At 36.2% G+C, this 26,274-nt stretch overlaps 2 protein-coding genes across 2 annotated transcripts; both read left to right on the forward strand.

Annotated features, from left to right (window-relative positions):
* Positions 1-7,493: 7,493 nt before the first annotated feature.
* Positions 7,494-11,163, forward strand: LOC132313329 (receptor-like protein 7). Its single transcript, XM_059812045.1, has one exon. It carries the CDS (start codon positions 7,676-7,678, stop codon positions 11,132-11,134), a length of 3,459 nt encoding a protein of 1,152 aa, XP_059668028.1. The 5' UTR covers positions 7,494-7,675; the 3' UTR covers positions 11,135-11,163.
* Positions 11,164-19,687: 8,524 nt separating this feature from the next.
* LOC132314715 (uncharacterized) lies at positions 19,688-22,204 on the forward strand. The gene is made up of 4 exons (XM_059813539.1): positions 19,688-20,681; positions 21,030-21,267; positions 21,363-21,948; positions 22,121-22,204. Exons 1-4 carry the CDS (start codon positions 19,688-19,690, stop codon positions 22,202-22,204), a joined length of 1,902 nt encoding a protein of 633 aa, XP_059669522.1.
* Positions 22,205-26,274: the final 4,070 nt, after the last annotated feature.

Genomic DNA, 26,274 nt, shown 5'->3' on the forward strand with positions numbered 1-26,274 from the left:
TACTTAGATTATCACGTATGCAAATATCACCGTTCTCAAGTTTTGCTTTCTCCATCGTCAGATCTTGTGAAGGCGTCGGATGGGGGTTTAAAAAACTACTTTGGTTACAAAACACGGTGGTCTTTTCATTAATCCAACCACTGGTGATCCAGCAAGATTTGCCAATGAACTCCCAACAATACTCAAATTCGTCTTTCGTTTGTACGAACCCAAATACACACATTCAATTTTCATCAAATTCGTCTTTCGTTCGTACCATACCAAACACACACATTCAATTTTCATATTTTTTTTCTTAGAATACCAAATACACACAAATTCACTTATCATAGAATCTCAAATAGACACTCACTCTCTCTTCCCAGAGCAGCAACGCAGTACTTACTCATAACCACATAACAGGGACAAGATTATTCTTGTTAAAAAGGGATTTTTTTTTTTGGGCCCTTTTTTACTTTGTGGGTTGAGAAACGTTATGATGTAATTATGGAGTCCCAATCACCATGCTAACACCTCCCCCAGAAATAAATTTGTTGTCCCATAAAGTAGGTCTCTCTCTATTTCCATGGTGATGAGTGATGAACAAATAAGAAGGAGGAAAAAAAAAAAATTAAACGAATAGGGGTCGCTGATGGTAGAGTAATAATGCTATGGTGATTTTTAAAGAAGGTGGGCCACCAGTGAGGGAGGAATTGTGAAACTCTATTTTTTCCTTATATAATCGTATTAAATAAATGTGTTTAGGTGACCAATAACATTGCCATATATTGAGTCGGTTTTTCTATCGATACAAGGAAATGGTCAAAAATATCATTTTTCTATTTGAATAATGTAAGTAGACATGAGTGGGGTCATTTTTTTTTCTTTAATTCTCTTGTTTTAAGAGACACACATTGGAAAGAGAGTTTTAACTTACTGAACTCAAAAAAACTTATGAAATATATATATATATATATATATATATATATATATATATATCAACATATATCATTCTATATATATACATAATACATATATATAGATCTTCTTTACAAAAATCCTTGTATATATATTTATATATAATTCTATATATATAATCTGAATCAGTCCAACAATTTCTATTGACTAAGTTTGGTGATGATGAGGAAAAAAAAAACTCTATTGGACTGAGTTTGGTGATGATGAGGAAGGAAAAAAAAGAAAGTGCAATGAACGGGAAGGAAAAAACGCAATAATAGGTTGAGTAAGTCAAAACTCTCTTTTCAAGGTGTATCTCTTAAAACAAGATAATTAAAGTGTAACGACCCGAACCCGTAGGTCCAAACCGTTAATCGGGTCCTTACCCAAACCCGATGTCAATTATTAAAAAAAAAAAATTTGGCATGACCTCTGCTAAAAAGGAACCTATAACAACCTGCTTCAATGCATAAAAATGCAATAGCCTCTCTTGAATTTTCAAAACTTATCTAACCTGGCCCAAAACACTTTGAAATGCATCATACTACTTTCATGGATGAAAAATATCATTAATTATTTACAGTTACAACTTTATTAACCCCATTTACATCAGAAATAAATATGATCTTTACAATTGTCCAATTTACATCATAATAGAATCAAGCTCAAAGTTACACTACAAGGTCATGCCAAACAAGTTTAATACATTTTTGTCATTGATGCTCTACAAAAGAATGACTCTAAAACACTAAAGGTTACAAAACATCCCATCTAGTCCCATCATGCTTGTGGTGGATTGTCATCCGCCACCTTTTTGCCGTGTCCTGAAAAATGATAATAAAGGGGTAAGCAAAAACTCAGTAGGAAGTGCCTAAGGCACACCTCTTGAAATCTCATAAATCCAAATAATGAATAAAAACAAAGACAACAGGATCATGTTATGCCGGAAAAAAAAAATACAATACAAGTTCAAGTCATAATGAAATAAATTCATGCAATGAGATGCAATGCCATGTATGTCGCTCCCTTGTTTTTTTTTCTTTCCAAAATCCAATCCATCACTTTTCAAACCGTTAACATAACCAGTCCCTTGGTGACTCCTGGGCGACACGAAAGAATGATTGACTACTGTCCCTGACCCTTAGTAACCCGCAGCGTCATTTGGGGCCCAGATAGCTCAACCACGTTAGGGTGATTTTCCTAGTTTCCTCTAGGTTACACTAATGCCAATTACCGGTACCTCCTCGGCGTTCAGGTTTTTCATAAAAACCTTTTCAAATCTTATTTTCCTAAAAAAACCCATTTTTCATTTCTTTCAAAACAACTTCCCATTTCCTTCCCAATGCTCATGCATGGATGCATCATGCTTCACAATCTCATACATGAATGAACCATGCCAATGCTCATCATTATACAACTACTTCAAGCTTAAAACACATGGCATGCTTTACAAGAACTTCAAAATAAATAAAACATACTTACATTCAACAATAATTTAGTAAAGCAAACATATAAGACATGAATTCTACTTCATACAAGCATGGTAGTCCATGTAAAATCAACTAAAGCACATAGTCACATATTTTATTTGCAACAATTTCATCATTTTAGAAGAAAATCAATACAATTAGTATGTTAAACCACAAATTAAGGGAAATAATTCACAATAATTCAAGAGATGGTAAATTAAACACCCCTACCTCCAAAATGATGAAAACCCCCCATTTGAATCCTAGATTTCGAAAATCCTAGGGATGGCCAAAGCTGAAATTGCTTACATCAATGCGTAAATCTCGCTGTGCTCTCCGTTTTGCCTCAAACGACATCCAAAAATTGCAAAGGATGAAAGAATAATCAAATATCGAAGTTTCACTTGAAAAGAAAAAAGAAAAATAAAGATAAAGAGGGAAAGAAGGAAAGGAGAGAGAGAGAGAGAAGAATGGAGGCCAAAATGGCCTCTTGGCCACCAATTGAATTAATGGAAAGTGGGTCCCACCACAAAATTTTAAAATTTCATTTTCTCATTTTCTTTTACACCACATAAATATATATGTACACAACCATATAAAATAGCACACAATCATTTAAATACCATATAAAACACATAAAATAAAATATATGAGATGCAAATGGACTCGACTAAAATCCATATATGCAACAATTCCTGTAACGGGTCCCACACGGGACCGTCCGGCCTAAAAAACGAAAAAATGTAAAAATGACCACCATTGCATTTCTAAGAATCCTAAACTAAAAAAAAATTCCCAACGAACTCTCGGACACAACCGGCACACCCCACGATGTCCGGAACGCAAAACGGTAGAAAACAAAATTGCTCTCGAAAAATCAAAAAATTCCAGGAAAAAAAAAAAAAAAAAAAAATTACCCCACACACGTGGGTTGATTTTAGCCAATTAAAATAGACAACTGATAGTCGACTATTGCTAACAAAGCTTTATATAAGTAAGATGGAACCTTTAATTAGAAGGTAGTGGAGCGAATATATAAATACGCATCATTAAAGTTTCTTTCTCTCCCCCCTTTTAACGAATTTATTACACACACTCTTTCTATTCTTTATTACATTGTCATTTTTAATTTGGGTCAAGTATAAAAAAACACCTCATAAGATGATATATAAATAATTAAATACACATCATTAAAGAAAATTTGTTGTCACATTTGTTGCATGCTGATATTATTTTTTACCTTACTCATGGAGACAAACCAAATGAACATCTTAAGGCCTGTTTGGTTAATGCTTTTTGAAACGACCCTAGCTAATGCCCAAATTTTAAAAAAAAAAAATCGGCATAACCTCCCCTAAAAATGGGCCTTCAATAACCTGTCCCAATACACAAAACACATAATATCATCCAGCATCCCATTCATCCGTTCATTATACCTCAACATAGTTGCTCTCATGGTGGAACATCCACACACCAATTAATCTAAATTCTCATAATTACAGTCTCAAAATACATGGTTAAGATTTAAAGTCTCTGTCTTACAACGTTACATGATACAATTGCATGGAAACATATACCATAATTCCATTAGTTTCATTTTCATCAAACAAAAGATAAGTTCGTTCTTAAGTTACAAGGCCATGAATACTAACTTAGTTACATTTCCACAACTACGAATATATATAGAACGGTCAAAATACAAAATAGCAAACAACCTTCTAACAACTTTCAAGCTTGAGGTGGATTGTTGTCCACCAGTTCATTTCCAAGACCTGAAAAAAATAATATAAATAGTAGGTTGAGCATAAAGCTCAACAGGTGACACTTAAGACACACATCTTGTGTCCTTGTGAATCCAAACAAAGCATAGGCCAATGGGAAATGGGGATCATACAATGTCGGGAAATAATACAGCATAACGATTCAATCTCAAGTATATCCAATGCAATGCAATGAGATGCAATGCATGCTAGTGTTGCTCCCCATTTTCATAATCTAAAACATCGTTTCCAAACTGTTAATACAGCCAGCCCTTTGGTAGCCCCGCCGCGACACAAGAAGAGGATTGACTAGTGTCCCTAACCCTTGGTAACCCCGCGGCTTCATTATGGGGCCCAGCTAGCTCAACCACGCTAGGGCGACTCCCTAGTCCCCTCTAGGCTATATTAACCTTCGGCCCGTTGGTAACCCCGCAACGACCGGGTTTTGCATAAAACCATTTCATTAAAAACACTTCCCTGAAATTCCCTATATTTATTTCAAGAACAATTTCTCCCATTTCATGCAAACCCAATAATATATGCATGTATATATGTTCCATACATTCAATGTCATGGCATTTAAAATTCTACACCATAAAATTAAACATTCAACATGTTCAACGTTTCCCAAGTAATTATTAACACATTAAGATATAATAAAATACATTTAAGCATACTTTACACATAAAACAACTCACATTTAAATACATGAATTTCTCTAGACAACATTTAAAATAATCATTGATACAATTAACTTCTAATTTAGCATGCTTGGCACAACAAATGATTATAACTCACAATGTAACAAGAAGGTAGTGGATTAAGGTGTCCCTACCTCAAAAGTGAGCCAAAACCCTTAAAATGGGTCTCTAAATTCGAAGTCCCTAGGAAGACTAAATCTGAAATTGCTTACACTAGCGCGTAGAGCTCGTTGTGGGCTTCGTTTTGTCTCAAACGGCTCTCAAATCTACCAAGGATTAAGGAAGAAATCAAGAGTGGAAGTTGCAAAAGAAAAAGAAAAAAAAAAAAAGAAATACAGAGAGGAAGAAAGGCAGCGGGGAGAGAGAAGAAGAACAGAAACAATGGGTCTCTAATCCCATTTGGCACATGATAACATAAAATAAAGTGGGTCCCACAGCTAAATAAAAAATTTCTTTTAACCTATATATATATATATATATATATATATATAGTCAAAAACTTTACACTTTTACTTCGTGTTTTTTGCTTTTACTAGTGTACTGTAGCAAAGCAAAAAACACGAGCATGTTTGGTAACGTTTCTTATCATTTAAATAGTACCGAAGTGCTTTTAAAACTAAGGCCAAAATCAAAAGTATCAAAATGATGATTTTGTTTGCTATCGCACTGCAGCAAAGCATTGTTAAAAAAAAAAAAAAAGAAAAAAAAAAAAAGAAGATTTCTTGGAATTTCCCATGTTAAATCAGATCAAATTATAAGGGGATTTAATCCTGTAACAGTTGAAATTTGGACAATTGTGTTTCAACTAGTCCAATTTCATTGGTTTGCATGAAATGAATTGTAGGATTTGCACCCTAACACCTATCAATTCATTATGCTATACCATATTTATCTCTTAAAAAATGAAAGAAAAATCTGAAATTAATCACAATCATTGTTTATTAAGTCCCATTTCTTACAGCAGTTATGCACAATATACACACATATATACTTTGTTTTTGCAGAATATCACCAATTTATACTTCAATTATATATAATTGGCAAATTAAAGAAACGCGTTTAGACATCACAAAGTTGTCACCCAACTGGTCCAATTTTATATCCTTGCTAGTCATTTGATTTTATATAGAGCACTAGGACAATTATTTATTTATTTTTCCAGCCACTAGGACAAATGGGTGAAGTATGTTTGGTATGCAGGCTTTAATTATTTAATACAATATGTAAACTATGGTACATCAGGTATCCAAATTTTAATTACCTACCTGATCAAATAAGAGTATCAAACCACTGGAAAAATAATAATAATAATAATAATATTTCCAGCATTATGGGTGAAATGCGGCTAGGGACAATGTCATAATCAAACAAATGGACAGTGTTAATTGATTTTTTTAACTTTAGGTTACAGTTAGGAGACAATGGTTTGCAGCACTAAAGAAATTACACCCTCGAACATTAAATCAACATTGTTTTCGACACTTTTTGACTGAAAAATTATAGATGCAAATTTCATTTTTTGATGGAGAGGAGTCCCCATTTTGGTCACTCAAATACAGTATTCTTTCTATATTTTTTTGAGTCAATGGGGACAAATTATAAATCTTTGGCGCAAAGTTTTGAATTTACTTTTGAGTGGAAATAAAATATAAAATAAGAAAGTTAAAGGGCTTGGAGTAGATATGAAAATGTTTTAGCGGTGGTTAGATTGAAATAAAGGAAAAAAATAGACGGATTAGAACAAATAATATATATTATAGGGTGACAAAGAAAAAAGAAAAGAAAAGAAATGAGAGACAACGTGTAATATCCCAAGGCTTTCTTGCTTATACTTACCATGCGCAAGGCCATTCGCACCCAATATGCTGCAAGTGCGACTACATTGTTCAACAAATCGAACCAAACTCCATAAAAAAAAGTTTGGGATATCTCAAGATAGATACTCACTAGATTTAGAAAAAATATACATGATATCAACTAATCAAACCCAAGCCTTAAAATTTGGAAATTCGAATTATTGTTTTCAAGATTGTTAGAAGGTAGTAAGATGGGTTGGTGAAGTGTGTTGTGGTTAAGAGTTTGGAATGTGGAATATTTTTAAATTAATAAAAGATTTTTTTAAATTTTAGACATGTCTGTAAAATATGGGACATGTGTCCATAAAATGACCTCATGTTGGTGCTCCTTTGGTAACTAATAAATATAATAGCCGGCCATACATGAAACTTACTATTAGTGTTGTGTACTTGTGTGTAATATACGTATTTAAAATGTCGATTCAAAAGAGATTGAAACCATCAATTTCACATTTTTTTCTCATGTTAACACGTTCTGTCAGTAAAAAATGCAAATTTCAGTACAGAGAATCCAATGGAGAGGAGCCAAACCCACTAAAAATTTCCTTGGTTGGTTCTTTGACTATGCTATAAATATATATATATATATATATATATACAGCTAAGCTCAATTGTATATATCAAGCCAAAGTCGTAGACTAGTAATTGAAAAATAGAAAATAAGAAAGCCGTCAAAGTCGCGGACATGAAATAAAGAAAATGAAAGGAAGAAAACAAAACGCGTCCGATACAATCAGTACAAGGACTATAATACAATTCAATACACGCGCTTTGAGTTTACTGTGAGGTCTCTCTTTCTCTGACCACACACTATTCTTCTTCTTTTTCTGCCTCCTCTTTTTTTGTTTCATCTTACTAAGTCTTTTGCTTTTGTAACATTTCCTTACCCACAAAACCAATTAAAGTTGAAGTTGAGGGGTTGCTGTTTCATTGTCTCCTCGTTTATTACTCATATGGGTCTCTCACAACAGTGTCCAATGAGAATTCTAATCCTTTCATGGTTTTTCTTGATACCCTTATTCACAATCTTGTTTGGCATCAACACGAACTTTGTTTCTGGTCGATGCCTCAACGATCAGCGATCGCTGTTGGTCCAATTGAAGAAGAGCCTCCATTTCAGTTCTTCATTTTCCACCAAGCTCATAAACTGGAATCAGAATCAGAGCACCGATTACTGTGGTTGGAGTGGTGTGACTTGCGACAACGCTACTGGTCGTGTGATAGGTCTCGATCTCAGCAGCGAATCAATCTCTGGTGGAGTCGACAATTCCAGTGCTCTTTTTAGTTTTGAGTCTCTTCAGAGTCTCAATCTGGCTAATAACAGTTTCAACTTTACACAAATTCCACTGAGAAACCTCACCACTTTGACATACCTGAATTTGTCAAATGCCGGATTTGCTGGCCAAATTCCAATGGAACTTTCAAGCATGATGAGGTTGGTTACTCTCGACCTCTCAACCTTTTCCCCTGGTAGTGGTACTATTAGTCCTCTGAAACTTGAGAATCCAAATTTGTCAAGGCTTGTTCAGAACCTCACCAAACTTGAAGAACTTCATCTTAATGGTGTAAAGATATCGGCACAGGGAAAGGAGTGGTGCCAGGCTTTATCATCATCGTTGCCCAATTTGCGGGTGTTGAGATTGTCCAATTGCAATCTTTCAGGCCCTTTCGATTCTAATCTCTCCAATCTACGCAATCTCTCAGTGATCCATCTGAGTGAGAACAATCTGTCGACCACAGTTCCAGATTTCTTCACAAATTTCACAAATTTAACAGTGTTGCGTCTCAGCAATTGTAATTTGCAAGGAGTGTTCCCAGACAACATCTTCCAGGTACCAGCTCTACAGACGCTTGACTTATCAAACAATCAATTACTGAATGGTTCTTTGCCAGAAATTCACCAATATCCATCACTCCAAAATTTGGTTCTTAGCTATACGAATTTTTCAGGGAGATTACCAAACTCAATTGATAACTTTACGATACTGTCCAGGATAGAGCTTGTCAATTGCAACTTCAGTGGATCAATTCCAAATTCAATGTCAAACCTCACTCATCTTGTTTATTTGGATTTCTCTTCCAATAACTTTACTGGTCCAATACCAACATTTCAGAAGTCGAAAAATCTCACCCACATAGACATGTCTCGCAATTATTTCACGGGTCTAATTCCTTCCACTCACTTCGATAGCCTCTTGAATCTTACATACATCGATTTGCGTTACAATTCACTCAATGGGAGTATTCCATCATCTTTGTTGACGCTCCCATCTCTGAAGAAAGTTCAGCTTTCATTTAATCAATTTGGTGGTCTACTTAATGGACTTCCAAATGCCTCGTCCTCTATATTGGATACACTCGATTTGAGCAGTAACAAATTATCAGGACCCATTCCCACATCTTTCTTTGAGCTGAAAAGGCTCATCATCCTCTTACTTTCGTCAAACAACTTCAGTGGCCCTATAAACCTGGAAAATTTTGCAAGGCTCCCTAATCTCACTGCACTTGACCTTTCATACAACAGCTTCTCAATTGATACAAGAGGCAGTAGTTCAACCTTGTCTTCCTTACCACAAATCTCCAAATTAAGATTGGCTTCTTGCAAATTGCAGAGTTTTCCTAACCTCAAGAACCAATCAAGACTTTATGAATTGGATCTTTCAGACAATCAAATTCGTGGAGAAATACCAAACTGGATCTGGGAAGTTGGGAATGGAACTCTAGCTTATCTGAACCTCTCTTATAATCTACTAGTGGATGTGCAAAAGCCTTATAATGCTCCTATGAGTCTCAGCGTCCTTGACCTACGCTCAAACCAGCTCCACGGAGAGATCCCAATACCACCTGGGTTTATTACCTATGTGGACTACTCGAGCAATAATTTCAACTCTTCTATTCCAGTTGATATTGGCAACTATCTCAGCTTTGCTTATTTCTTCTCTCTTTCGAAGAATAGCCTTATTGGAGCCATCCCCCAATCATATTGCAATGCAACCTATCTCCAAGTTCTTGATTTGTCTAATAATGGTTTGAGTGACACAATTCCTTCATGTTTGATTGAAAGAAGTAGCGTGACTCTTGGTGTATTGAATCTACGGAATAACAAACTTAGTGGCAATATATGGAGGACATTTCCAAGCAATTGTAATCTAAAGACTCTAGATCTCAATGGGAATAACTTGGAAGGACAAATTCCCAAATCATTGGCCAACTGCACAATGTTAGAAGTTTTAAACCTTGGGAATAATAAGATAAATGATACCTTTCCGTGCTTCTTGAAGAATTCATCAAGTTTGCGTGTTCTAGTTTTGCGGTCCAACAAGTTCCAAGGAGGCCTTATCTGTTCAGGGGACAGCAATGGCAGTTGGCCAAAACTCCAAATAATTGATCTAGCTTTAAACAACTTCGGAGGTAATCTGCCAAGAAGATGCTTCTTAAATTGGAGGGCAATGATGGTTGAGAAGGATAATGTACTACCAGAGCTCAGTCACTTGCGTTTTGAATTTCTACAACTCAATCACTTCTATTATCAGGACACAGTGACAGTTGCCAACAAAGGGCTAGAGATGGAGCTTGTGAAAATTCTAACCATCTTCACATCCATTGATTTATCGAGCAACAATTTCCAAGGACGTATACCAGAAAATGCTAGATATCTCACATCACTTTACGTGCTCAACTTGTCACGCAACGCCCTCAACGGCTCAATCCCAGCATCAATAGGAAACTTGAAACAGCTTGAATCATTGGACCTCTCGAATAACATGCTGACTGGGAGGATCCCAACGCAGCTTGCAGGTCTTACATTCCTTTCATTCTTGAATCTGTCATATAATCTACTGGTTGGACGGATCCCAGCAAGCACCCAACTTCAATCATTCTCTGAAGCCTCCTTTGAAGGAAATGAGGGATTGTGTGGGGCTCCTTTGAGCACAAATTGCAGACCATCACCATCACCAACTTCTGTAGATTCAGGATCAAATTTGGTGAGGGAGTTTCATTGGCAGTTCATATTCCCAGGACTGGGATTTGGGGTAGGTGCAGGAATTATTGTTGGACCTCTTATGTTCTGGAAGCAGGGAAGGAATTGGTACGATGAACGCATTGATAAGTTTGTTTTGATAATTGTTTCAATGTTTGGATTCATCTACACCAGCTGTGAAGACATGAAGGTTGAGGCAGAGGAGAACATTGAAGAAGAACCCAAAGATGACTCTGGAGTCTCTGACAATGATGAGGATGAAAGGGAAGAAAAAAATCGACGAAGGTACTGTTTGTTTTGTTCGAAACTTGACACTAGTAGGAAGAAAGTCATACACAATCCAAAATGCACGTGTCATGACTCAACACTGATGTCTTCTTTTTCCACATCATCATCATCTTCTTCAGGTCATAAATCACCAAATTCTTGAATTTTAAGCTCTTTATATTTTTCCTTTCATGTATATAGATATAAAATAGCATCAACTCTCAAGTGGGATGATGAAACAAATCTTTTCAGGTGTTTCTGTAATCTCGTAGTTAAGAAAAAGAAAACGGTTTTTTGCAATCTATTTCATTACATCCTGAGTCCACCTCACTTCTATTAGGGGAAGATTCTGGAAACAACCTTTAGGACAGTGGAAATAGTCCACCCCAAGTATAAATTCCTTTTGGTCGAATCCCCTTAGGCCTACCCCAAGTAAATTTCCCGATGCATGTGAGACAAGGAACTACATGTGCCTGGTGGTGGATTATGGGATGCTCAATGAGGCCCAACACCACCATTGTTGACAAAAAAAAAAAACCCAATTTATATCTGCGTATAACTTTCTTTTTTCTCTTTTACCTTTTCTTCTTCGTAGTAAATGTTCTGGGTATCATCTTCTTAGGTCTGTAACTGTGAAGTAGTCTTGGTTATACTCACTGAGGAATTTTATCAAACACAATGCAAACACTGCATAACATAAATAGGCACAGCATATAGAATTTTAATGAAATAGGAGCTAAAAAGCTTCACTACCAATACTGCACCCAATTACTACTACAATCAAATACTGATCATGATGATCAAGAACCACCAAAAGAGTGACAACTCTAGAATTTCTAGTTGGGGTGGGTTAACATTAAACATGAATACTAAGGAGTTGGTTTGGACCTTTATTTTAGTACAGTGGCTGAGTTTATTTGGGCTTCATTGGGTTTTTGGGATGAGCTAATACTATTAATTTTTTTTTTTTTTTTTTTGGTCTGAGCTAATATATTAGTATGTCAAAAAAAAAAATTTACTTTTTGGGGTGGGCTACAGCCCACCTTTGCCTACCCCTGTGTCCGCCCCTACAAACAAGATTAATAAACAAGCTTACCCAAGTGGTACTAAATAAATAATACATGCAAAAGTTTCCTGACATATATGTATGCATATTCAAAAAAATTGTATTAACACAAGCATGACATAAACAAACTCTAAAAACAACAATGATCAATATTTTAAAAAGATAGTCGTAACTTGTAGTAATTGATGTGCTATATTTGAATAAAATGATTAAGAGATAAGTAAGATGGTACCTTTAATTAGAAGACAGTGAAGCTGATATATAAATACACATCAAATGGGCCTTTAAAAGTTGAAGAATTAGTCTCTCTGTGTTGGTTTAGCGAATTTATTACATTGTCATTTTTAGTTTATTACATTCGAGAAAGTTTGGGTTTTCCACATCTGCGGAGAAATGATTGGATGGAGTGGTTACTCTATTTATTTTATTCTTAAATAAATCTAAATAATAATTTTTTTATTTAATATAATTGTGATTCAAATATGTATTGCTGAAAAAATATAATCTTCTCTGTCCTTGTTGAAAAAATATAATTTTTTTTATTCAAATGCATATAATTTTTTTATATGCACGAGAATAAAAGTGTAGCGGATGGGCATTTGCAGATTGGGTCTGGCTCTGATACCACCCACCCATTTATACTCAATCACTTATCCATTCGGATCCGATGTGGGACAAATGACCCTTATTACATTAAGCCAGAAAGAAAATTTTAGAATAAAATACAAAAACAACCTTCCTTAAACATCATTTTGGCAAATAACTCCCTGTGCTATACTAAATTAAATTGTCCAGTCATTATTTTTTCATCAAAAAAATGTATAGAAATGAATTATATTTTGACCAATATGCTTTTATAATTATTATTATTTAAATTTTCAACTATAATATTTAGGAGTGCAACTTGAGTTGAGTAACCTGAACTAACCCGAGTCCAGTCCGATTTTTTACGGGCTTGGACAATTGTTTTTACAATTAGGGTTGAGTTTGGGTTGAAAATTTTCAACTCGAATTTAATTAGGATTGAGCTTGGGTTGAAGTGCTAACAACCCGAGCTAATCCGAACCCGAATTCTAATATTATTTTCATATATATTTTTACTTTAAAATACATTATGTATAATATTTAAACTATGATTACTTTTTCTCTTTTCAATTCTTTTGTTAAATCTTAACTTTTAACATTTAGAATAATTAATTTTCTAAAAATTTGTTTGTAATTTATTAAAAACTTATAAAAAGTCTTTAAACTTTTTCATATTTAAGAGTAATTTAATGTAAAACTAATTCAAAATCATATTACAATTTTGGTATAAAGATTAGCCAAATGTGTAACCTGGATTAACCCGAAGTTTTAATTTAGAATCTAAGTTCGAGTTACAATCTTGAATTTAAAGATAGAAATGATGAGTTGAGCTCGGGTTGAGTAACTAAGGTTGAGGATAAGGTTGGGCTTGGGCTTGGACTTAACATTTTATAAGATGAGTTAGGTTAAAGTTATACCTCAAACTCGTCCCACCCACCCGAGCTACAGCCCTAATAATATTTATGCAATTTTTTTATAACCAAATAAATTAAACATTTTCCTTCTCTCTCTCCCAAGGTGAAGGACCTTTCCTTTCTTTGCCTTTCCTGCATTCTACTAGAGTAACAATGAAGAGTCTTACAGTCACAGGTGGAGCCAATTAAGGATCAAAGGGGCGACGTGCCCCCTGCCCTTGCTCCAACCTATATACATAGGTTTTTCCTATATACATATATTTGTATGGTAATTATAAATAGTGTTTCCCTAAAATTTTCAAATTCCTCTAATTTCTTTTTGGGAAAAAAAAAAAAGAGGTTAAAAAAAGTACACCATATATTTTTCTTTTTCTAATTTTTGTTTTCTATTTCAAAAATTTTCTTTTTTCACTTATATATAATTATGTATTGTACCATTTTTTCCTCTTTTTTCTTTTTATCGATGACATTTGTGATAGTATTTAATTAAAATATTATTAATTAGTATTTTGATTCTTATATCTATCAAGTATATTTTTTTACAATACTTATTTATCATATTATTTTACAGCTATTTTTTTTCTTTTACCTTTTGATTTTAAAAAATTTATATTATAGTTTTCATACTTATTTTTTTTTTTTCTTTCAATAAGTGCATTGTACCCCCTTTCTCCTTCCTCCTTTCCTTCTAAACATTTTTTTCATTTATTTTTTCTTCTGAAGTGAACAAAAAAAAATTGTCACTGCATAAACTTCTTTTGAAATTAATAATCTGATTGATAAATGTAAATGGAGTGTTACCGATCAACTCAAAAAAATCACTGTGCTAAACTGCTAATCATGTGAAAAGAAAGAGATCAATAAATTTATTTTTGTGGAGTTTTGGTGACGTCCCATTGTTTAATTGGTTTAAATTTTTACACCATTAAACGCGTGGTCTAGCGGTATCTTTTTCTTTTAAGAAAAAATTATTAATTAATGTGAAATGTGGAGCCTTTTTAACCCTAGTTATTTGGCATAAAAAATAATAAATAATAAGTAACAAAATTGTATCTTACTTGAGTTTTGAAAACAGAAACAAAACAGAAGAGATTAAAGGGGGGTGTTATCTACTTGGTAGATAGTACAGAAAGAAAAGTTGATGACATACAAAGAAAAGAGTTGTCAATTAGCCTTTGCTCTTCTTCACAACACATGATGGAATGTGATCTCTGATACCGCTCGAGTCGACTCGGACAACTCAACCAAGTCCTGTTCCACTTGTTAACACCCTCAGAATTAAACACACTACGAAAAAGAGGCAACACCTCCACACTTCTCTCCATCTTCCAAAGACACCAAGACAAACAGAGTCTTTTCACTATCAACCCATATAAAAGAAAATCGCCAATTCATTGATGGATTTGGTGGGCCAAGTCGAGCCTAGGCGACCACCGAGTCCGAGCTGGTGGTCTCGTAGGGTCCATGTAATAGGTTCTGGGCTTTCTAGCATTGCCTCAACCCGAGGTTGGCCCCACTTTGTTAGCTCAGTGTTCGGTTCGGCCTCTTGGCCTGTACAATCCTTGTATACTTCAACACATTTTTTCTAAAACTTCTAAAAAAATAATAACCAACTAAAAGTAACTTGTGTTTGTCAATATAATTAAAGGGTAAAATGCAAAAAAAAAAAAAAAAAGAACCTTTGAATTATGAGAAAACCTGTAACTAACCCCACAACTATTAAAAATATAAGAAATTTTCTAAATTATACAAATTCGTTGTAGATCATCCCATTTGGGCAAGGTTCGGTGAAAGTTTATCTTTAAAAATAGTTGAATCATTTTAGGGTTAATTTCACTGATACCCCTTCAGATTTAATCAAATATCACCCTCAAATATCTTTCGAAATTAATTATCACTCAAACCCCAACTTAATTTTCTGTTACTTTTTCGTTAAAAAAGTCCAAATGAAAATTTTATCCCTATTTTTTTAATCTATTTTAATCCAAAATATCAAAAGTCTGAAATAACCAAATTGCCCTTTTTTATGACAATGTCATCCACAAAACTCTTCATCTCACTCTTTTCTCTATAAATATAAATAATGAAATATATATATATATAAAGAATAATTTTAAATTTATATAATGAAGGTCAAAGGGTATTTAAGTTATTTCAATCCTTTGTAAATCAACAGATAGTTAGAAGGGTAACAATGCCATTTCAACTGCAAAAGTACCTGATATACTTGAAAAGTAACTTTGAGGTGTAAGTGAAAAACGGACCAAATATTTGTAATGAAACTATGCAAGCGATAGTTATTTTCGAAACATGATTCATTGTGATATTTGGCCAAACCTGAGGGGGGTGTCACTGAAATTAATACATCATTTTAAAGGACCATACTGCCCTCATAATCATGCAATGACAAGAATGCCCTTAATTCCATGGAGCCCCATTGTCACCCAGTTACCCATTGTCGCCCAGTTGCATCATAAACGCCGCAAAGGAAGCAGCCACCAACTGCCAACAAATCTCCATCGCCGTTCTGACAACTCCGGCAAGGTAGAATATAGCCGTAAGCCCACCACCACCAGTGGACAGAACCGAGACCCACAAAAGGTGGTCATGCCAAAGTTAATCCTTGGTTTCTCAAACTGTATTGCCTTAATTTTGTGTTACAGATGAAGAACATGGCATTGTAAGAATCGAGAGCTTATTGGAACTACAATCTATGTGGCCCTATTGATGCAACACTGACATAACAATTATGTCGAGTCCAAATCGACGTGAAACTACCTTGCTTTTGGTTATTTTTTATAAATTAGTACTTCCTTTATTTCAAAAAGAGTGTCTCTTTTAGAAAACTGTGACTCACAAATTGTGCGTCACAGTTTCCCAAAACAGACACTCTGTTTTGGATAGAGAGTATATAAATTAAACTTGCTCGAATTGACTTTTGCATAAAATAGATATTGAGGACTTGGTTTGGGATGGGACTGAATTTGGTTGGATAAATTAATGCTATTTACAATGTTTTTGTTCTTGTACTTTAAGTTTTTATATAGCCTGAATTTAATTAAATTGTTTAAAATAGAAATCCTTTTTTTAGTAAAATCTATAGGGTTGCTTTGGGATTTCTAGTGAAAAACCTGAAAGGAAATAATATGGGAGAAAATCATATGTTAAAGGCTTGCTAAAATGAAAAAGGCTATAAGTAGCACAAAATATAAGAGGAAAATAACGTAGACAAACAAAAACTTCCTCATTCTCACTAAAGGACTTAAAATAATTAGATGTTGGGTATTCTGGTCCGGCATTGTTCTTCTTCTTCTTCTTCTTCTCCACCTGTAAGTCCTCAATCACTGTCTTTGTCACCATTGCTCTTGGTACCTCCCAGGGTGGTTGTCCATCACGAGAATTCAGAAAATTTATACTCAGAAGAAGACTATTTTAATTTCTTCAGCCTTTCGGAGCAGAATGAATTTAGGGTGAGAAAGAATCTTAGTATACCGTGGCAGAGGGACCTCCTTACTCCTGAATCCGCACCATGTGTGGGATCTTCTCATGGCTGGCTGGTCTTTTACCACCCTCTCAATTGCCAATCCTTATCTCTACAACCCCTTGATAGAATCTCCTCATTTCCCCTACATTCCCCTCCCTTCCGTGGAAACCCTACCCTCCGTTTGTGGCGTTCGCCTCTTCAAATCAGATCAGTTCTCTCCTTCCCCTCCTCTCATCACACGCCTTCTAGTCTTACCCAACATCCAGGAGGACACATTAGAGCTTAACGCTGCCTCTGAAGAAGCCTTTGCTTTTAACGTACGAAGGCTTGTTATGTCATCAGCCCCATCCGTCCCCTATTATTCTTCATCATCAAAACCAGAACTTGATGATGATTGCACTATAATGGCCATCCACAGCGGCGGATCTTCTAATATTGCCTTCTGAAAACCCGGTGACGAAAGGTGGACCCTCTTGGACGGTAAGATCCCACCTTATACTGACATCATATATTTCAGCAAGGATCAGTGATTTTATGCCATGAGATCAGATTGTAATAGCATTGAAGCTTGGGACCTCAGAGATCCTTCTTGTCCCAAAAATGAAGTGTTTGATGGTCCTTCTTCCTCTTGTCCCGGGCAGCTTGGGGACAAATTAGTGGTTTCTTATAATTGTTATCAGACAAATTATTTAGTTGAATCCTCTGGTGATCTTTTGGTGCTTTCCAGGTTTATAGCTATAAGTGGCATTCCACATCCCCGCAAGTTGGAAGAGAAAGCAGTGAATAACAATGATGATGAGGAAGGAGAAAATTATTTGCTTCACGACGATGATGCTTATTGGACTCTGGGATTTGATGTTCGTAAGTATGATTTCAATAACAATCGGTGGGAATGTGTGGAATGCTTAGGTGACCGGGTGCTATTTGTGGGTTCTAATAGTTCTTTTTCCCTCTCAACTCGTGATTATCCAGAGCTGAAGGAGAATTCTATCTACTTCACTGATGATCATTTTATAAGATTTAACGAAATATATTCTGGTCATGATAATGACGTCTTTCACTTAGAAGATAACAGCATAAAACCTTATTATCCGAAAAGATCGAAGATCATTGACCCACATCCAATTTGGGTTACCCCTAACACAGTGTAGTTCTACAAAAACAGCTATCTATCTCCTTTGGGCTTACTAATTAGATTGTTGTTTCCTCATTTCATCTAGGTAAGTTATTCGACTCGGTTAGTTTGTGGTGTTTATACACTTGATTATATATGCAATTGTCTAATATGTGTTTGAAAAGGTGTTTTTGCTCATAATACTCATTTTTTTCCCTCGCTCATAATACTCATTGTTACTGTATTGCTTAGTCTTCATTAATGCGTGCATATAGTTTACTGATTTAATGTAGATTTCAAGCTGCTGCTGCTGCTGCATTTTTTTCTTTTTTCTTTTACTTTGTGTGCGCGCTCACGGGCTCGCTCCCGTCATAAAATCTGAAGTTTGACTACAATATTTATTGCTTGCAGTGCTAAAGTAATGGAGTGTTGTAACTAGTCTATTTGATAACTTTATTCCAATCACTAATCTCAAATCGTTATGTACAGTATTTCTTTGACTACAATAAGGTATATGTTTACTAATTTCAAATTGGACAAAAAAAAAATAGGGCTCTAAAAGAGCCTGATTGGCCAATTTGGTAGGTGTGTGTATAGCACAGTTCTTGAAATTTTCTAAGTATTGTTCTTTATCACGTGATTTCTTTTTGGATTTTGATTCATTCTTGTGGTTTTCTTTCTCCTGATGTTTGCCTTTTTTTTCTACTTTTTTTTTTTCTTTTTTTTTTTTTAACTTCCAACTACCTACGGTAGAAGTTTGGCAGAAACTCATCAATGTTCTGGTCAAAGTGCACAGATTGATGCTGCCAGAATTCATACTTAAGTTTTTTTTCTAAGAATGGAGTTGATAGATCCTTTTCGAGTATTTTAAACATTGCGAAGTTGGTTCTTTCTTTTTCTGAAAGTTGTGTGGTCTCTCACACACAGATTTACCCACCTCCAATACCTTCCTCATTATCTGGACAGCCGCACATACATTTTCCTTCTCCCACCATAAAACCAATACGGCCAATCAACAACCCACTACAAAACAGAAGTAAATCCAAGCCACTGCAGCAAGCTTCTTCTACAGGTAACCTTCCTAGGAATTTCAACCCTCTGCTTTACACGTCTCCAGCTCACCAAATTGATAGATTACAAGAACAACTTGAGTGGAAGGATGAGAACTTAGGGAAAGCTATAGAAATGTACAACAATCAGAAGAAGATCAATGCAGAGCTACAAGCTAAACTTGACAGGGTTAAGCTACAGGTCAGCCACTTACAACAGCCACCACCACAACCACCACCTCCTCCTCCAACGGCACAGAAGGCACCAACATGGTGGGACCAGGTTTGAATCCAAATTCAAATTTGAATCTAGCTAGCAATGCTGTACCATCATCTTTGCAGGCCAAAGCCAAAAAAAGTATGGCTGCAGTCAAACATAGAAATACCATTGACCAAGGTCTACAACTTACCTCAAACATCCAACCTACTGATCACCTCTTACAACCTACCACATATATCTAAGCCACCCCAACCACTACATTACCACAAACATCCAAGCAACCGATGGACAATACAGATACTGTAACAGCTCAACCACCACATGTTTTACCAATAGACATATCAGTTACGTTACCCTCACATGCAATACCAATAGACAACAAAGGTACTGTATTAGCTCAACCACTCCCTATTACCCACACATACAGACAATTTGAAAACCAATTAAACCACAATCACCATCCCCAGGCAAAGTTTTGGTTAAATGTAGTGCAACAAGGTACCACCAAGATGAAGTTTGAATACATTGTTCCGACCACTGAAACCTCAAATGTGATTGAACTACCTAAAGAAGTGGTTGATGAAGGACTAAAATTCTGGAGCTCGTATCACTTGGTTGGGTTCTCAACTCATAAGAAACTTCCTTACAAGGTGGTACAGACTGCTGTAACAAAATTGGGGAAATCATTTGGCCTAACCAATACCATCCAAGGGGAGAACAACACCTTCATCTTCAGATTCAAGAGCTCTATAGAGGTTGACACTATTCTGTCTCATGGTCCATGGTCATTAGCTGGACACCCTTTTTCATTACTGAAATGGAACCAACTAAACCAATCACATCCATCTCACTTAGGCAGTCTACCAATTTGGACCAAGTTCTACAATATACCACCTAACTATTGGACTGCCAAGGGTTTAAGTTACATTGCAAGTGCTGTTGGAGAGCCATTTTATGCTGATGAAGCCACTGAAGCAATAACAAAGCTGAAGTTCGCCAGAATCTGCATCAACTTAAATCTGAACAAACCTCTCAAACATGAAATCCAACTCAAAATGGATGACTCGTCCTTTGTGGATATCAGGATTGAGTATCAATGGTTACCAAAGATCTATGGAAAATGTAGGCAACTCAATCATTCAGATGCCAATTGCCCTCTCAACTACATTAACCCCACTCACAGAAAAGGGACAACAACTTCACCATGCACAAAGGACCACAGCCCTGCAATCCAACTAGTTTCTGAATGGGTAACAGTGAGGAAGAAGAGAAATAAAGGCATAACCATTGTTACTAAACCCAACACTCCAACCACAATCAACCCCTCAACCTCAAACCAATTCTCCCCATTACAATACCAAGCATAAGACACCAATAACACAAACACAACAAATAACCTCAACTCACCATCACCATCACCATCAAATCAATCCCTCTCCTCAAACAATACAAGGGTTAGCAATTCCATCTCAGATTCACAGTCATATAATTCTCCCCCTCTATCACCACATTCCCCTCTATGTAGTAGGAAACTTAATTTCTCCCCATCAACAACCATAACTCCCTCCTCCTACAAGCATACCACATCCAAAATACCAATCCCACATTATTCCTATCCAACTACAGTCCCACAAAAGAAGAAGAACAGGAACTCCAAGTTTCTCGAGCCTACAGTTGAGGGATGCAATAAGACTATTGCAGCAACAGTTTCTCCAACTCATGCCAAGTGGACCACATCCCCCTACTTTCAACCACTATCTTCACTCAGTGATCCTGGTTGCAGCATCCAGCTAGTCAATAAAAGGAACATGACAGCAAGAAGCTTGAAGAAAATTGCAAGGATAAAAGAGAATGCCAAACCTGGGTTGATGCCGGAGGGTTACTTAGTTAACTCAAAGCATCTTGGAGGTCATTTCTCTTCACCTTTCTCATGATTTCTCTTCTCACATGGAATATTAGAAGGTTGAATCAACCCTCTATACAATCAGAGATTAAGAAATTAATCTCCGAGAGAAAACTGGATATTGTTTCCATAGTGGAGACTAAGGTAGTTAAGCTGAATGTGGCAGCTATCCATAGATTTATTGCCCCTAACTGGCCTATTACAAACAACTTTTCTTTCTCTGAATTAGGAAGAATATGGATTATGTGGAACCCAAGTAATGTTAATCTCTCAGTTCTTAACTGCAGTAGACAAGCAATCCATTGTTCCATCTCAGTTATTGGTCAACATACCTCATTTTTTACTACTTTCATCTATGCTGCTAATTGTGCCAATGAAAAACAGATCCTGTGGGATGACATAATCCACCATTCAGCCGTCTTTGCAGACTCTCCATGGCTTTTAATGGGGGATTTCAATGCCATTCCCAATAGAGGAGAGAAATATGGTGGTTCAAAGAAATGGTCATCAGCTATGACAGATTTCAAGGAGTGTTTTCAATCTGCAGAATTGGAGGACCTAAAATTTTGTCGTATTCTCTATTCTTGGTCCAACAAAAATATAGGAGAAGCTTGCATTATAAAGAAACTCGACAGGGCTTTGGTAAACCAAAGGTGGACATCCTCATTTATAATTTCAGAATGCAATTTCCTCACCCTAAGCATCTCTGATCATAGCCTTATCTTGGTTGCAATTGACCTCAACTCACCAAAGAGGCATATACCCTTCAGGTTCTTTAATGCATGGACCACTCACCATGATTTCCATTTTTCAGTTCTTAAAGCTTGGAACACTTACATCAAAGGAACTGCAATGTTCCAAGTTGTCCAAAAACTCAAGTTACTTAAACCTATCCTAAGAACTTCCTGTGCTAGAGTCTACAGACTTAGAGTTAAAAATGCATGTTGTGCAACTAGAACTCCAAGCTTGCCAAATGGACCTGGATGCAGCACCTGGTGACACCATTCTTAGAGGAATTGAAAGGGCTTTAACAACAGATCTCTTGAGATTGGGGAGACTACAAGAGGATACTCTAAGGCAAAAGTCGAGAATGTTATGGCTGAAGCTTGGGGATTGTAATTCATCCTATTTCCACAAGTCAATCACATCCAGAAATAATAGGAAGAAGATAATTTCCCTCATTTTGGATGACGGCAGAACAATTCATGATGTGGAGGAAATTAAATTTCAAGTTGTCAACCACTTTCAAGCCTTGCTTAGTTACTCTCCCCCTACTACCCACCAAATCACTGATTTATCACCTTTTATCACTAAGGAAGTCCCATCCAATCTGCACTCTTATCTTCAAGACATGCCAACCATTTTGGAAATACAGACTTGCATGATGAAGCTAAATAAGGACAGAGCTCCTGGTCCAGATGGCTATAATGCCTTGTTTTTCCAAAAAGCTTGGGACATTGTGGGGAGATATGTTATAAAGGCCATCTCTAAATTCTTTAGAAATGGAAAATTACTTACAGAGGCAAACAACACCTACATTGCCTTGGTTCCAAAATGCCAAAACCCAACTACACTTCATGACTACAGGCCTATCTCTTGTGTAAACACCGTATACAAGTGCATCTCCAAATTGCTTGCAATAAGATTACAGTCCACACTGCCTCGCCTCATTGACCAATCCCAGTCAGCATTTGTCCATGGAAGGAGGATAAAAGATCCTATACTACTAGCACATGAGTTACTAAGAGGGTATCACAAACATGGAAGACCAGCAAGATGTGCAATCAAGGTGGATCTAAAGAAGGCATTTGACTCAGTGAAGTGGGACTTCATCATTAGCTGCCTTTCTCTACTAAAATACCTTCCAAAATTTATTTCTCTCATCAAGGCATGCATCACTTCTCTCTCATTTACAATTGCTCTAAATGGTGAGTTCTAAGATTTTTTCAAAGGTAAAAGGGGTCTTAGGCAAGGGGATCCCGTTTCCCCTTTCCTGTTTGTGATTGTTATGGATGCTTTCTCCTCTATTGTCAACAATTATGTAGGAATGGTGCCCTCTTTCAAGTTGCATTGGAGGTGCAGAGAACACAAAATCACTTATTTGTCCTATGCAGATGATCTGTTACTATTTTGCCATGGAGATATTACATCAGTCTCAGTCCTCAAATCAGCTCTTGATCTTTTCTGCTCTATGTCAGGCCTAAACATCAACCTATCAAAGAGTGAGGTTTATTTTTCTGGTGTAAATGACCACACTCAGCATCAAATTTCTACATTGCTAGGTATTCAATCAGGCACACTACCAGTGAGATACCTTGGAGTGCCATTGATTTCTACAAATTTGAAGTCTCAGCATTGCAGTTTGTTGGTAAGCAGAATCACTCACAGAATCACTAACTGGACTTCCAGATCTCTCTCATATGCAGGTAGACTCCAATTGATAAATTCAGTGTTGGTGTCAACTCAAAACTACTGGTGCAACATTTTCATTCTGCCAAAAGGAGTAATTGATGAACTTAACAAGATTTTTAGGAGATTTTTGTGGTCAGGGCCAGAAATGAAGTCTTCAGGTTCTGAGGTAGCTTGAAGTAGGGTGTGCAGTCCTAAATCTGTAGGTGGTTTGGGGATCCCCAATTTGGAGATTACAAACAAAGCTGGAATAATCAGATTCATTTGGGACATTCTCAAAGAAGACATAAATAGATTGCGGGTAAGGTGGTGCCACTCTCATCTACTGAAGTCCAGAAACCTTTGGTCATTGAACTACCCTCAGCCATGCTCTTAGAGATGGAGGAAAATTCTCCAACTAAGGCACCCTACTAGACAACTCATAAAGTACTCTATAGGCAATGGTGCTAACACTTCCTTCTGGTAGGACAATTGGGCTCTAGGGGGTCCTTTAAGTTCAAGATTTCCACTTCATCTGCTCACTGCAGCTGGTTTCAATGGTACAACAACTATGGATACATTCATTGTCGACAGCAACTGGTCATTCCCTCCTTCTCTTACTAGTGCAATCCCTGAATTGCTCGCATTACCACCTCCATGCCCTTCTAGAAGTGACAGTAAGAAGTGGACAGTCTCACCTAATGGCAACTACTGATTCAAACACACTGTGGCACACATGGTAGGTGACCTTCCTATTGTCCCATGGCACAAACTTGTTTGGCACACTCCAACCATACCAAGAATGAAATTCAATCTTTGGTTGGCTGCTCAATGCAAACTACCAACACTCGACAATAAATCTATGGCTAAACATCATAACATTTGCTCCCTCTGCAACATATCAGGTGAGTCTCATGATCATTTATTTTTTAATTGCAACTTCACCTCCCCTCTATGGCGTTTTATCAAATACAAAAGCAACATTCACACAACAATTACAAGTTGGGAGAATCTTGTAGTGTGGATCAGCACTAAATGGAAAGCAAATAACCCAATTAACCTGCATAGGAAATTATGCATATCAGCTTTGGTATACCATACCTGGGAAGAGAGAAATTGTCGAATTTTCAAAGGACACAAATCATCCCAGAGAGTCGTCTGTACAAAAGTTTGCTCCACAATAGCAGGTATTTTGAAGTCAGGTTGTCTGAGAGAATGCGCTTCGGCGAAATTGATCCTCATGGATTGGAATTTATCTCCTTTATATTGTAGGCCTCCTCCTCGGCCGCTGGACTGAGACATCAAGGCTTAGCCCTCCTTTGTTTTCACCGGATTGTATTGATGCTCCATTAACGGCAGTTAGTGGTGGTTATCTTACTTTATGTATGTCCTAGTTTGGACCTGTATTGCAGCGTTGGGCTTCTTTTTCTTATGGGCCAAGCCCAACTTTTGTAAAGTTCTTTACTTAATGAAAATTGCTTTAATTTTTGAAAAAAAAAAAAAAAAAAAGTTGTGTGGTCTTCTGCATCAGGCTTCCTAGAATATTACACAAGTTTAATATGCATTTTGTCCGATACCGTAACAATAATGTTTGAAGAGTAACTCTATTAGTGTACCAGTTCACTAGTAGAGAAGAATATAATCTCTCCTTTCACGATAGGTATTTATTCTAAACTGATTTGTGCTTGAAAATATATATTTTTTTTTTGCTCATTATTTTCGTTGGCCGATGGTCAATTTTTTTGTCTTACTAAGAAAGTCCTTGGAGACTGCTATAGCAAAAAAAATGGATCGATTTTTATATTATATTTATGCCAAACATATATGTATGTCTACATCTAAGCTATTATACATGACTACTCATTATTTATTAAATAGAGATGACCTTGTTTTCGTCTTGTCAAAAAGAAATTTTTTATTGAACATATAAAAAAAATTTTGGGTCCTTATTGTTTTTTTAGTACCATACTTTTATTTTGATCCGAGATAAGTTATTTTGTGAGGTTACCATTAATATTACCTGGGACATGTGCAAGCCTAGGAAAGAAAAAGCAATAATATAGTCACTTTTATGATATTTTTTTAATAGAGTGGTGCTATACAACCGACTAGGAAAAACCAACACCCACGTGGTTGTCCAAATATGCGAGCTTTATTTTTTTTTTCTTTTCTAAGCAAAAGATCGATAATCTCACGGGTGAACTGAGGAAGAAGATGACAATGGAGCAACGTGCTTCGGTGGCGAGATGAATCACCGGAGCAGCAACTGAAATGACAAGGAGTGAACCGGTGTGCACGGACTGAACTTACCAGTTACCATTGAGCAGTCTATTCGTTTTCTATACAAAACTTTGATCTTGGTAAGCTTTTCAGGGAAAAAGTCAACAGGTCTGCCGGCAGGTTTTTCGGCCAAATTGACAAGCGACCTAGGACTCCATCAATGATTCGGAAGAATGTGAGAGAGTGAACAAGAACATATAAGAAAGTTTGAAAAAATTGAAAATTTGAGGATGTAGGGAGAGAGAAGAAGCATAGGAGTCAGATAGAGTCACGAGAACATCATCGCCGGAACAATTATAT

Source organism: Cornus florida, unplaced genomic scaffold (genome assembly GCF_030987335.1).
Source record: "Cornus florida cultivar Cherokee Brave unplaced genomic scaffold, ASM3098733v1 CherokeeBrave_3.0.0_Hap2_Chr06, whole genome shotgun sequence".
Classification (NCBI taxonomy): Eukaryota; Viridiplantae; Streptophyta; class Magnoliopsida; order Cornales; family Cornaceae; genus Cornus; species Cornus florida.

Excerpts from the sequence above, each read along its gene's own strand:
- LOC132313329 (XM_059812045.1), top strand. The coding sequence starts at position 7,676 with ATGGGTCTCTCACAACAGTGTCCAATGAGAATTCTAATCCTTTCATGG.
- LOC132314715 (XM_059813539.1), top strand. The coding sequence starts at position 19,688 with ATGGACAATACAGATACTGTAACAGCTCAACCACCACATGTTTTACCA. Across the intron at positions 20,682-21,029 it reads GAGGAAGAAGAGAAATAAAG|TCCCACAAAAGAAGAAGAAC; the intron begins GCATAACCATTG and ends ATCCAACTACAG. Across the intron at positions 21,949-22,120 it reads AGAAACTCGACAGGGCTTTG|TTCTTAAAGCTTGGAACACT; the intron begins GTAAACCAAAGG and ends TCCATTTTTCAG.